Consider the following 13,704-nt stretch of genomic DNA (forward strand, 5'->3'; position numbering starts at 1 on the left):
GACTTACTGATCCCCCACGGTTTCGATTTTAAACCTCTCATCATCTGCAATCTCCTCGTAGGATTTACACCAGGTGAACTGAGATGCGTCTGTCATTTCCTGGCAGTCGAAGGCCAGGTAGATGTTGCCTTGCTCGTCAACACCAGCACTGATTTCCTTGGTGCCTGCGTAAGAAGAGCATGAGGTGAGCGGCTCAAGGACACAGTGTTCTTTCAACTCTTTTTTGGGAGAGGGTGATATGGTTTGGCTCTGTGTCCACACCCAAATCTCATCTCGAATTGGAATCCCCAAGTGTCAAGGGAGTGAGGTGATTGGATCATGGGGGTGGTTCCCCCATGCTGTCCTCATGATAGTGAGTGAGTCTCACAAGATCTGACGGTTTTAGAAGCACCTGGCATTTCCCCTGCTGGCACTCACTCCGTCCTCCCGCAATGTGAAGAGGTATCTTCTGCCATGACTGTAAGCTTCCTGAGGCCTCCCCAGCCATGAGGAACTGTGAGTCAATTAAACCTCTTTTCTTTATAAAGCACCCAGTCTCCAATATTTCTTCATAGCAGCGTAAGAATGGACTAATACACAGAGGTTAGCCAAAGCAGAGACCTCATCTCACACCAAATCATCCGTTGCATTTAATGACCCAGGGCTGATCAGAGAGTCATAAGACAGAAAACACTTTAGGGAGGACCTGGAGGGGCTTGGTTGTTTTGTTGTTGCTGATTTTTTTAATTTATCACATTTCTGCCCACTTCCTTCTCTGCATCTCATACTACTGCAGAAAACCTATCAGGGCTGCCTCTCCAGGCCCTGAAGATCCTGTTCTCTCTGGAATCTCCTCCTCTGACCCTCAGGAGAAGCCCAGCAGCCATGTGCCCAGCACGGAGCTCCCCCTTCACACAGCTCTGCCTTCTGCAAGGGGCCTTGCCTTGTCTTGTTTGGGAGTGGGGATTGTTTGTGGTTTATTTGCTTCTTTTTGACCCAGGTGAACACCTAGCCATGTGCAAGGCAGAATCTACCTCTTAGGAAGTAGGAATTGGACAAGACACATCTCAGCCTCTGCTGGTGAGTGGAACTGAGGCCATGAAGTGTCAATGCTCTCGGGTTATGAAGAAGACACAGATGCAAGGAAAGCCAGGTGGCAGGGTGAGATGAAGCAAGGAGAGGCACCACAGCCAGCCATCAGGATCTTCACAGTCTGAGGCTGCACTGCTTCCGGACACTCAGGTCACACTCTTGGCTGTGGTTTGGATGTGCTTTATCCCCTCAAAACTCATGTTGAAATGTAAAAGCCAGTGCAATGGTGTTGGGAGGTGGGGCCTTTAAGAGGTGACTAATGACTGGGGGCAACAGCTCATGCCTGTAATCCCAGCAGTTTGGGAGGCTGAGGTCAGTGGATCGCTTGAGCTCAGGAGTTCAAGACCAGCCTGGGCAACATAGTGAGACCCTGTCTCTATAAAAAATAGAAGGCTGGGCGCTGTGGCTCACGCCTGTAATCCCAGCACTTTGGGAGGCCGAGGCGGGCAGATCACGAGGTCATGAGATCAAGACCATTCTGGTTAACACGGTGAAACCCTGTCTCTGCTAAAAATACAAAAAATTAGCCGGGCGTGGTGGCGGGCACCTGTAGTCCCAGCTACTCGGGAGGCTGAGACAGGAGAATGGTGTGAACCCAGGAGGCGGAGCTTGCAGTGAGCTGAGATCCGGCCACTGCACTCCAGCCTGGGCGACAGTGCGAGACCCTGTCTCAAAAAATCAATCAATCAATCAATCAATAATAGAATAATAAAAATCTTTCTAAAAGAGGTGATGAGGTTGTTGAGATAGACTCATGTCTTTCTGGAAAGACTGGGTAGATTCTTGCTAATAACTACAGATGTTGGTTAGTTAAACTGGAGTGGACTAGTTCCAATGAGAGTAAATGTTATAAAGCAAGGCTGGCTCCCGTGCTGGGTCCATTTCCACACACACCCAGTTCTCTGCCATGTTGTGGGGCAGCGGGAGGCCCTCACCGGAGCCGCTGGAGCCACCACCACAGATCCTGGCGCTGTGCTTCTTAGACTTCCTGCCTCCAGAATCATGAGCCAAATAAACTTTTAAAAACAAATTACCCAGCCTCAGTGTTCTGTTACAGCAACACAAAATACACTGTGTATCCTGTGAATATGTGTCCTGCCTTCAGAAGTATTCACCCTTTTAAGGTTGACTCCAGGGAAGTTTTATTCATTGAAACCAAGAAAATTACCAACAGCTTTAAAATTTTCTGATAAAAATCCAGCAGTAATATTTTTTAAATGCCTTCCTTCCTGCACATGGTTTGATCATTCCAAGAACAACCGCTGCCAACCATGAAGATGACCCAGTGTGCTCTCCTTCTAATCCAGGCCATTAATGCACAGGCAGAGATTGAAGTGCATACTTCATTTGCCCATCCAAATCTTTTTAAAATAACGACAAGACATCCATTCATTTATCCGTACACCCGTCCATACATGCACACATAACATATGCATACTCTCCCATCTATCCATATACCCATCCATACATACACATGTACACATAATACATGCACACTCTCCCATTCATTTATCCATATATCCCTCCATACATACACATGTACATATAACGCATGCATACTCTCCCACTTATTTATCCATATACCATACATACATACACATGTATACATAACACATGCATACTCTCCCATTCATTTATCCATATACCCATCCATACATACACATGTACACATAATACATGCACACTTTCCCACTCATTTATCCATATACCCCTCCATACATACACATGTACATATAACACATGCATACTCTCCCACTTATTTATCCATATACCTATCCGTATATACACATAATATATGCACACTCTCCCATTCATTTATCTATACACCCATCCATACACGTATACATAATACATGCACTCTCCCATAAATTTATCCACATACCCATCCCATTCATGCATGCATAATACATGTACACTCTCCCATTAATTTATCTACACATCCATACATAAACACATAATATATGCACACTCTTCCATTCATTTATCCACACATCCATACATACATACACACACAGTACATGCACACTCTCTCTCATTTATGCATATACCCATCCACACATCCACACATAATACGTGCATACTCTCCCACTCATTTATTCATACACCCATACAAAAACATATAATCCATGCACATCTCCCATATATTTATCCACACACCCATACATATATGCACACATAATACATGCACACTCTCCCACTCATTTATCCACACACCCATCCATACATCCATAATACATGCACACTGTCCCCCCACATCATTGCTGTTCTGTAATTTTTGTTGTTTTGAATGACTGACAGCAAAGCCTTACCTGGTCTCGCCTCTACCAGCACGGGCTCTGACATGTCCGAGGGCTTTCCCACGCCGTTTGCATTGACTGCCCGGACCCTGAAGACATAAGTCTTACCTTGCTGCAGGTCACAGACCTTGAAACAACAGAGGAAACACCAGATGTGTGGAGGTAAAATAAAGATGACTTTGGAGTTTTTCAGATTGTATTATGAATAGACCTTTTCAAAAATAGCTTATTTTTCCAGTTGGAAAACGATACTTAACGAGCTAGAAAAGGAGGGAAGAGGAGATTCACAGTGGTGCAGAATTTGACTTTGGAGGAATAAACACATTTGCTACCAATCTGATAGAACCTCTTTCATTTTTTTATCTCTGCATATTTTAAAGCAGAAGTAAAATCATACTGACTAGTTTATAATCTGGTGTTTATGTTTAACATAATTCTATGCAACTAATACAATTTTAAGTGTGACATTTAACTGTGTAAAATCATCATTGGGACATCCAAATTAAATCCATCTCTACTTGTACATACCTGGGTTATTCCTATTAAAACCTGCTTGGAGAAACATCAATATATATTTACTAAGCTTCTAGTTGATTTACGTAGCTGATTCCTAGAAGCTGATTCATTCATTCTAAAGAAACTGGCTGTTTCCTGTCGTCAAAGGGTTTCCAGAAGGTGTCACCCGTGGAAGGCCCTCTTGGCCTGTGCTCGAGCACCGGACCCAGACGTGACTGTGCTTTAGGGAAGGACGCAGGCCCGCCCCACCACAGGGCCCAGCACCCAGAGAAGAAAACCTCTGGGTTAAGGCAGTTGGCAACTCAGCTGGAGCATGTAGGCCTCCTAGGGCTCAGTCCTTACACCTGACCCAGTTACTGAGGAACCACAAGGGCTGAAAACCGAAACATTTGGAGAAAGAGAGGCTGGCGGAAGTGCCACATTATAGTTTTGCTCCATGTATGAAAACTGTGTGTTTATCTGTGTGTGATGTTTATCAAATGGACTTCAGCGATCACATGAATTAAGTAAATTCAGGGCAGGGCACGAAGTGGAAGGACATAATACAAAATGCATCATCACTGTGGAAAGCACACAGACGTAGCCCATGAACAGACAATTAACAGCTATTAGACTGCAATGTGGAAGAACACAGGCATGTCTGCGCAGCTCCCCAGGAGCGAACAGCATGTTGGTGTGAATGGAAGGAGGGCTCTGCGTCCTCGGGGCACTTCTCCCCATCTGCTGGGACCCACGATGCGCATGGCGGCTGCACCCTCTGCAGCCACGCCCCTGTCCTCGGAACAAGTTCACCATGGGGCTCCGTGCTGGCTTGCACAGAGATCGACAGCACTTTCACACACAGGGAAACTCCAAGACAAAAGACTTACCTTTATTTTTTGTTGTTTGTTTTGTTTTGTTTTTGAGACACAGTCTCGTTCTGTCATCTAGGCTGGAGTGCAGAGGCTCAATCTCAGCTCACTTCAACCTCTGCCTCCCAGGTTCAAGCGTTTCTCCTGCCTCAGCTCCCCGAGTAGCTGGGATTACAGACGCCTGCCATGGTGCCATGCCTGGCTAATTTTTTTTGTATTTTTAGTAGAGACGGGGCTTCTCTATGTTGGCCAGGCTGGTTTTGAACTCCTGACCTCAAGTGACTGGCCTGCCTCTGCCTCCCAAAGTGCTGGGATTGCAGGCATGAGCCACCACAGCCGGCCAAGACTCACCTTTAAATAACGGTTGGCTGTTGTCGTCTGATTGACAGTGATCCACTCTCCAGCATCCACCTCCCTGAAGTCCACAAAATATCCAGAAACAGGGCTGCTGCCAGAGTACACAGGGGCCTTCCACAGCATGACCAAGGACGTATCCCTGACCTCACAGAACGTCAAGTCATAGGCAGGACCTGCAAAGTCAGATGCCACCTTGTTTCTGTGCGCATAGCCAGCCCAGCACACCCACCGCCCGACCCAGCCCCGGGGACCTATTGCTCCTCTGGGACGCCCCCCACCAGGACCATCCGTATCTGTTCCCCATCTGATGTTTATCAGCCTCTCTTGGAGAGCGGGTTAAGGAGGGTGCTCAGCATGATATTGGGGGTCGGGGAGGAGGGCCCAGCCTAATGCTCCTGCTACCCCCTCTTTGGGCATTGGGGCCATTGTGGATCTACGTAGAATCATTCAGAAGTCCATGCTGCATTGTCGGGACCAGCAGATGCTATCACAGAGAGGAACGGTGTGCAGAAAAGGACGGGTTCTCAAGTTACCCTCCAAGGGACTGGACGCCTGTCAGTCAGAGTCACTTAGGGAGCCTGCCCACCTGGCCAGAAGCACATCGCTGCAGCCCTGTCCTCTACGAACACCCACGGCAACTCTGAGGGCGTGTGGTGCAGAGGCCCAGGTCCAGGCAAGCACCAAGTGGTGCAGGGGAACGGAGAGGCAGCCCCGCCCCATCCTCAGTCAGTCTCACTGCGGCCTTGAGCCTTGAGAGGCCATCTCCTATCAACCCTCAAAAAAGGCTCGGGAAACTAGAACAGCTTTTTCTTCTGCTCGTTTTCTAAGGTCCAAAATTTAATTTCATTAAAACAAGAAAGGCAGGAAGGCAGGAAAGAAGGTGGGAGGGAGGGAGGGAAGGAGGAAGGGAAGGAAAGAAGGAAGGAGGGAAGGAGGGAGGAGGGAAGGAGGGAAGGAGGAAGGAGGGAAGGAAGGAAGGAAGGAAGGAAGAAGGAAGGAAGGAAGGAAGGAAGGAAGGAAGGAAGGAAGGAAGGAAGGAAGGAATTTTCTAATTGACTTATTTATCTGGATTCTTAGCAGCTGATCTGCTAAGTCAAAAGACGCTGACTGAAAGGAAAAAGGCAGTATACTCCGGCCATAACATCGGAAAACATTCTGAACTTTGATCTTTCTCAGCTTCAACTTTCAGGATTTACTTTGTCAAAGTATGAGCATATTATCCATTGCATTTGATTCCTGATAGGTTAGAGACAAAGAAATCAACATCTGGTACTTGAGAACTTGTGAAAACAGAGAGAAAACGTTAGCGGGGCACGGTGACGTGAACCTGTGATCCAGGCTATTCATGAGGCTGAGGTAGGAAGATGGCTTGAGGCCAGGAGTTCAAGACCAGCCTGGGCAACATAGAGACCTCATCTCAGAACAAAAAATCAGTAGAGTACTAGCTAAATAAATGCAGATCTGCAACAATTGGCCTTTTAGAACTGGAAGCCCTGAGATCCCCAAATGGCGTGACGGGACAGCAGGAGCTAACCCACGAATTAGAACCCTGTTGTGCCTCCCAGCTGGGGCCCGGGCTCGCACCTTCCCCTCCACCTGTGATCCTCTCTGCCTGCTCCTTTGGGGTAGGTGACCTGGGTCAAATCCTTATCATAGGTCAGGGATGCATGGGAAGCTGTCCCTCCCCCACAGTCTGGATCCTCCTGTGTGCCCTCCCACCTCACCCTCAGGGCCTCCTACTCTGCCCTCACCACTGGCCTGTGGACCATGCACAGCCCAAACTAGATGCTGGGTCTGCCTGATTCACAGCCCTGCACTGCACCTGGCACACGGCGGCTCTGCGGCTGCGGGTGTCAGAGGAACAGACGTGCCGTGAAGGCTGGCGAGGCCTGAGCCACAGCCACAGAGGCCCCTTCCCAGCCAGCCTGTGTGCTAGAAGGCAGGTGTCCTGGGGGGCAGCGACTCACCGGGCTCTGGCATGGTCCAGGCCTCACACTTGAAGTGCTCACTGGGGTCCGAGGGCTCCCCAATGCCAGCCAGGTTGATGGCAGCAATTTTGAACTCGTAGAGTGAGCCTTCCGTCAAGCCGTCCACCTATTCGGATTTTGTTTAAATTAATACATGAGATAAAGGATGCATTACAGTCCACTGAGGGGGAAGATTTGTTATAACTGGTTTGTGAAATAAAATATGAGAGGAAGGAAACATGTCGGGAAATTGGACAAAATATTTCAGGAAGGCCCTTGATGGAGCCCGACAAGCAGCAGCCGCGTGAAACCTTACGTGTCCCTCACTCGTCCCTCACTCAATCCCCACAGGCTCCTACGGGGGTCGGGGACAGGTGATACCCCAGCGGCAGGTAAGGAAACTGAGGCACAGAGAGGCAACAGTCTCCCAGGGCCAATGCAAGGGCAGAGGCCTGGAGGAGACAGGCACTCAGGCCACGTACTGTCCCCTGAGCAGGCCCTGCCCTGGACCCAAGGGGGGTCACCCTGGAGACAGAGCCCACCATGTCCCCCGCACTCAGACTCTACAGGAAAAGAGCCCCTGGGCTGCCCAGGTCCCTGGGGTGCTGCAGTCCAGGGCCACCCACCAGGCCCTCGGGGACACTGTCTGGCTAGGGGACAAAGCACGAGGGAGGCCTTTGGCCAACACTACGAGCCTCGACTCCACAGGGCTAGTGGGACAAAAACACTATCTGGGTAAACACTGTCTCGAAAAATAGCTTCCAAAGTAAGATATCTGAGGATAAACGGCTTCGGTCCATGGTGACGGCCTTCATCCTCCTCACTGGAAGAGCTGTGAAGCACTCAGAAAGTAAGCAGGTGCTTTTCTCGGGAATCTCGTACCGAGTAAAGAACTGTTGTGCTGAGCGAGATGACCCCAGGACAAAAGGAGAGACACTGTGCGATCGCGCTCAGATGCGGAATCTGAAACAGCAGCACTCACAAAGACAGAGAGCTGAAGGGCAGGTGCCGGCTGCGGGGGCTGCTGGACAGAGGGACAAAGTTCCAGCAGGAACAGGAGGGGCGAGTCCTGGTGCTTCCTGCACAGCTTGGGGATGATTTAGCCAATAATAATGTGTTGTAGACACATTTCAAAAAATTTTTTAAATAGATTTTAGGCTGGGCATGGTGGCTCATGCCTGTAATCCCTGCACTTTGGGAGGCCAAGGCGGGCAGATCACCTGAGGTCAGGAGTTCCAGACCAACCTGGGCAACATGGTGAAACCCTGTCTCTACTAAAATAATACAAAAATTAGCCGGACGTGGTGGCACGCGCCTATAATCCCAGCTACTCGGGAGGCCGAGGCAGGAGAATTGCTGGAACCCGGGAGGTGAAGGTTATAGTGAGCCAAGATCATGCCACTGCATTCCAGCCTGGGTGACAGAGTGAGATTCTGTCTCAAAAAATAAATAAATGCATAAATAAATAGATTTTAAATGTTCTCACCACAAAAAAATTATAAGTACTGGGAGGCAATGGAGAAGTTAATAGCTTTATTTAATCATTCCATAATGTAAACATATATTAAAATATCACATTGTACCCCATTTATACATACAATTATTATTTGTCAATTGAAAATAAAACAATTTTTAAGTTGAGAACATTTAGACATTGTAAGGGGTCAGAACAGAGGTTGAACGTGGGCAAAATATCAGTCATGTCACAACAAACTGGGAAGTTGCCTACATATCATAATATGTGTATAAAATATTGAAAATATAAAGAGATATATTTATAAGGCAGAATTTTCTAGTAGACAAAGATTAGATCTTCTAAGGCCTTACCCCTTCCACAAAGGAAAGCCCTCCTGTTGGAGTGTAAGTGACTCCCCAGGGGTCTGTGGCTCCCCAGGGTCAGGATGGGAGCTGCCGTGTGAGATGAGGGCCGTTCATCCATGCTCAGATGAGAGGTCAAGGGCCAGACAGGGAAACAGGACAATGGCTGCCAAGGGTGTGTCTGGATCTGACCCCAGATCTCTGAGCTCCGAGTTGATGTCCTTGCCACACTCTGCACCTGAGCACCACGGGCACCACGGCAAGGGACTCTCTTGGAGGCTTGACATACAAGAATGTCTCAGGGAAGCGGTGGGTGACAAGCAGAGAGCCAGCATCACTCTTCCTAAACAGACATCCAGCACGACTCTCCCCTCAGACTCACACATGAGACTCCATCCCTGCCCTCAAGGCCTCAGAGTCTGGGGCAAGGAACGTTACCACGGTACTGGGACCAGATGCTGGTCACACCAGAGGTCATGGACTCATTGTCAGACCCACTCCACCACTGAGCTCCCTTCTTCACTGCTTCTCAAAAAGAAAAAGAATATGATTCCTAGGATCTTTTTAGCTCCAAAACTTCATGATCTCATGATACTATTTTTTAATCCATTTTTGTGTCTATCCAATTATCTAATGTCATCAAACGCGGAAACATTGCCCAAAAACTGTAAAGAACCACCCAGGCAAAAATAAACAAAGAAATAAAAACCAACCGACCGTTAGGATTGTCTGTTTGCTGGGTGAGGAATTGACCTCGTGCCAGTTTTTATGGTGAACTTCACGCTTGTCCAGGTAGTAGCCCAGGATGGGCGAGCCACCGCTGAATTTCGGGACCTTCCAGCCGAGGGTCATGGAGTGGCCGTCACAGTTGAGGAGTGTGATCCCATAAGGATGGGACGGGACGGCTGCAAGGAAGCACAGCCAGGGAGTTACTGAGGACCTCAGCTGGGGATTTTGTCCCGGGGCAGCCAGCTCTAGTGTGGCGGAGGGAGGAGGAAGCAACGTGGAGAACGGCCTGAACACTGTGCCCTCTGATCCTTCTTAACCCACATTCAACCACCTTGGTCTTTACACCCTTTTAAAGGGGATGAGTATAAAAATAAATCAAAAGTTTATCTCCTGTATATGTATTGCTATTTCTAAGTGTATCTACTAAGGTTTCCATAGGACAAGGGTGATGAACGGTTTGAATCTGGTGTGAACATTTGACACAGCAGAAGATGGCCTGTCCTCCCTGCCCCGTGAAAGAAGCTTGGAGAAGGAGCTTTCACCTTTACAACCATAAGGAATAACCACTCAGCATCTGTGGCCGGAGATGACAGATACGATTCCAGTTTGTTTTAATTTCCTACACAGTTACAGGACCTTCACGTTCCTTCAAATGAGTGTGAATTTGTGTTTCCCTGTTTGAGCAGGGCATTCGAAACAGACCGGGCCTGAGTCTGCTTTGCCCAGCTCTGAGTCACCTCGATGTGGCCATCCTCTCTCACCCAAGACACAGGTGACTAGAGTTAAGTGATTCTTATTGTAGAATAAAAACAGGTCGGGTGCGGTGGCTCATGCCTGTAGTCCCAGCACTTTGGGAGGCTGAGGCAGGAGGACTGCTTGAGCTCCTGAGTTTGAGATCAGCCTGGGCAACATGGTAAAACTCCATCTCTACAAAAAATCAAAAAATTAGCTGGGCTTGGTGGTGCGTCCCTGTGGTCCTAGCCCATCAGGAGGCTGAGGCATGAGGATTGCTGGAGCCCAAAAGCTTAAGGCTGCAGGGAGCTGTGATCGCACCACTGCACTCCAGCCTGAGCAACAGAGCGAGACTCTAAGTCTAAAAAAAAATTACGGGTTTTCCTTTAGTAGGAATGACTTTAAAAAGAAAATGGGGGCCGGGCGCGGTGGCTCAAGCCTGTAATCCCAGCACTTTGGGAGGCCGAGACGGGCGGATCACGAGGTCAGGAGATCGAGACCATCCTGGCTAACATGGTGAAACCCCGTCTCTACTAAAAAAAAAAAAAAATACAAAAAACTAGCCGGGCGACATGGCGGGCGCCTGTAGTCCCAGCTGCTTGGGAGGCTGAGGCAGGAGAATGGCGTAAACCCAGGAGGCGGAGCTTGCAGTGAGCTGAGACCCGGCCACTGCACTCCAGCCTGGGCGGCAGAGCGAGACTCCGTCTCAAAAAAAAAAAAAAAAAAAAAGAAAATGGGAATGTTTGAAAGTCCCTCATGGAAAAAATTGAGAGATTAATCTTAAAACAAAAGAGTCAGCGCTATTGTACCTAGCTAAGTGTTATCAGATTTGACATTCCTTGGAAATCCAACAGCAATCTCATTAGAAGATAAATTTTAATTTCTGAAAACGTTGCAAATTTAGTCAGAGATGAAAAATCATCAATGAGCAACACAGTTCCCTCTGAAGTGGGAAGATAATACTGTGAATCCAAGTGTGTCGTGTGTGGCATTTGTGTTTCAAAATGTTTCTGAGTATGTGCACTTACTTGGCGTGGTGCATTTCATGAGAAAGCAAAGCCACGAGGCTGCAGCACAGCTTGACACAGCCAGCTGTTCTAGGGAGGGTCCCTGAGATTTAGGATCCCAATTGTCTCGTTGCATTAAAATAATAAAAACTGTCAAACACCACTATTTACCAACAAAGTCACAAAGTTACATAAACATGACATTCTCTGAAGTGATTAAAGTTCCTTAAACTGAGAACAGCTAAAAAGGCCATTGATGTCACTGTATTTTACCACATATTTTGAAAAGAGAAATGTATCCCCTACAGCACACATATACATATATATATATATATATTTTTTTTTTTTTTTTTTTTGAGACAGAGTCTTGCTCTGTCACCCAGGCTGGAATACAATGGTGCGATCTTGGCTTACTGCAACCTCCTCCTTCCGGGTTCAAGTGATTCTCCTGCCTCAGCCTCCCCAGTAGCTGAGACCACAGGCACGCACCACCACGCCTGGCTAATTTTTCTATTTTTAGTAGGGACAGGGTTTCACCATGTTGGCCAGGGTGGTCTCGATCTCTTGACCTCATGATCCAGCCACCTCAGCCTCCCAAAGTGCTGGGATTACAGGCATGAGCCACCGCGCCCAGCCTACAGCATACATTTTCACACGAGTACAGGTATTTGGCAACACATGTGACCTCTAATAATGTTTTCTATTTTTAATTTGCGTTTTATTAGCATATTATCATTTCTCCCTCATTTCCAAGACGAGCAGTCAACCGAGAGGCTTCAAAGAAATGCATGTTCTCTGTTCAACAATCGAGTCCCCTTTTTCCCTCCAATAAATTTCCGAATGGCATCATAAATGTTTATTCATGCAGAAATGACACTGTACGGGAGCCATCGGCCCAGAACAGCCTGTGAGTGACTTACTGAGTGCAGCCTGCACTTTTATGACATCCGATTCCTGGGAATTTTCACTCATCCCCACGGCATTGACCGCCTTGACTCGGAAGATGTACTGCTCTCCCGTGGTTAAGCCGTGTACCACGAACCTGAGAAACACAGGGATCAGGGTCAGAACTGCCAGGCTCCACTTTTTCTCTACTGCAGCAGAAGGGAAAATCATCCTGAATGCTCCATAAAAACTTTTTATGGACAACATACATCCTTCATTTTCAATTCCAGTTAATTAGCTCAACATTTAGAGTCTAAAAGTAAGGTCACAGCACCCAATTATAGCCGGAGCTGACTACACGTGGCGTCAAAGCCACTTGTTCTGTAAGTTCACCTTTGCTTTTGCACTTTCTAGGCCTCGTCTGGATCAAAGGTCTATTATCCAACAGTATGCCATTCCTTATCTAAAAGAACCTATGTATGTAAAACTTAGTGAGCGGTAATCACACTGCAGTGGTTAGAGGCCAAGATTTGGAAGTCAGATGGACTAGACTCGAATACTGGCTTTGACACCTCACAGATCCTCACAGATTTTATGGCCTTCATCAAGCTCCTTAACCCCTGTAAGACTTCGTTTTTCTATCTGTAAGATGGGGATAATTCCTACCCCACAGCATTGTTGCAGGCACTACATGGAAAACTCTCGGTGAAGAACTTAGCACAGGTGCCTTGTGCATGGAAGGTACTCAGTCTGTGTAAGCAATTATTACATATCATATATAGTCAATAAATATTCACTAACCATTTCCCTGTACTGGAATCATGTTTTAAGTTTCTTATTCTGATCGATATTTCTGCATTTGGTGTGGGCTGTGAAGAACATCTAATTGTTATTCTTTTCGATGACATCTCTTTCTGTTAGCCACCGCTTTTTACAGTGTATTTTTTTCAGATTGTAAAAGGAGAAATGGCTGAGCCATAATTGATCATTCATCCACAAGGGTGGTTCTGACAGCTGCCGACATTTTCCTAAGACGTGTATCGCAGAGAAGCCTAATACCTCAGACATCCCTGCACACTCAGCAGACAGCAAGAGGAAGGATCTCCAAAGGCAGGGTCACTGGCTTTCCCCTGCAAAGCAGCCAGCATCCCCCCAAGCTGCCCCCACTTCCCAACAAGTGAAGAGTTGGCACCTGGTGGGGTCTCCATCAGGCGCTAGAGAATAGAACTACCAGGCACGTGATCAAAGCAACTTTCAAGTCAAAAAAATCAATATGAAAAAATAAAACGACTTTCACATTGTAGTCGCTATTTTTAACTCTGTTATTCAAAGAAAAGGCCTAAGTGCTAATTATGTCGGAAAAAAAAAAAAAAAACAGGTTCTGGAACTCTCCTTTCATCCATAAATAAATCGTTTCGGTCAAGATGAGCGAGTGCAGTAACTAGCTCATCCAAGTGGTCAAACTGTAAAATTA

General features: G+C 47.3%; 1 protein-coding gene across 1 annotated transcript in view; it reads right to left on the bottom strand.

Moving 5' to 3' along the window:
* The window catches only part of MYOM2 (myomesin 2), a 99,789-nt gene that overhangs the window by 40,070 nt on the left and 46,015 nt on the right, over positions 1-13,704 (bottom strand). The window contains exons 17-22 of the mRNA XM_033177663.1: positions 12,266-12,387; positions 9,595-9,782; positions 7,060-7,186; positions 5,087-5,265; positions 3,381-3,495; positions 8-164 (exon numbers count right to left, since the gene is read on the bottom strand). Of these exons, the coding sequence (XP_033033554.1) occupies positions 8-164; positions 3,381-3,495; positions 5,087-5,265; positions 7,060-7,186; positions 9,595-9,782; positions 12,266-12,387 (888 nt within the window). The remainder of the gene's footprint in view (positions 1-7; positions 165-3,380; positions 3,496-5,086; positions 5,266-7,059; positions 7,187-9,594; positions 9,783-12,265; positions 12,388-13,704) is intronic.

Source organism: Trachypithecus francoisi, unplaced genomic scaffold (assembly GCF_009764315.1).
Source record: "Trachypithecus francoisi isolate TF-2019V2 unplaced genomic scaffold, Tfra_2.0 Contig01558, whole genome shotgun sequence".
NCBI classification, from domain to species: Eukaryota; Metazoa; Chordata; class Mammalia; order Primates; family Cercopithecidae; genus Trachypithecus; species Trachypithecus francoisi.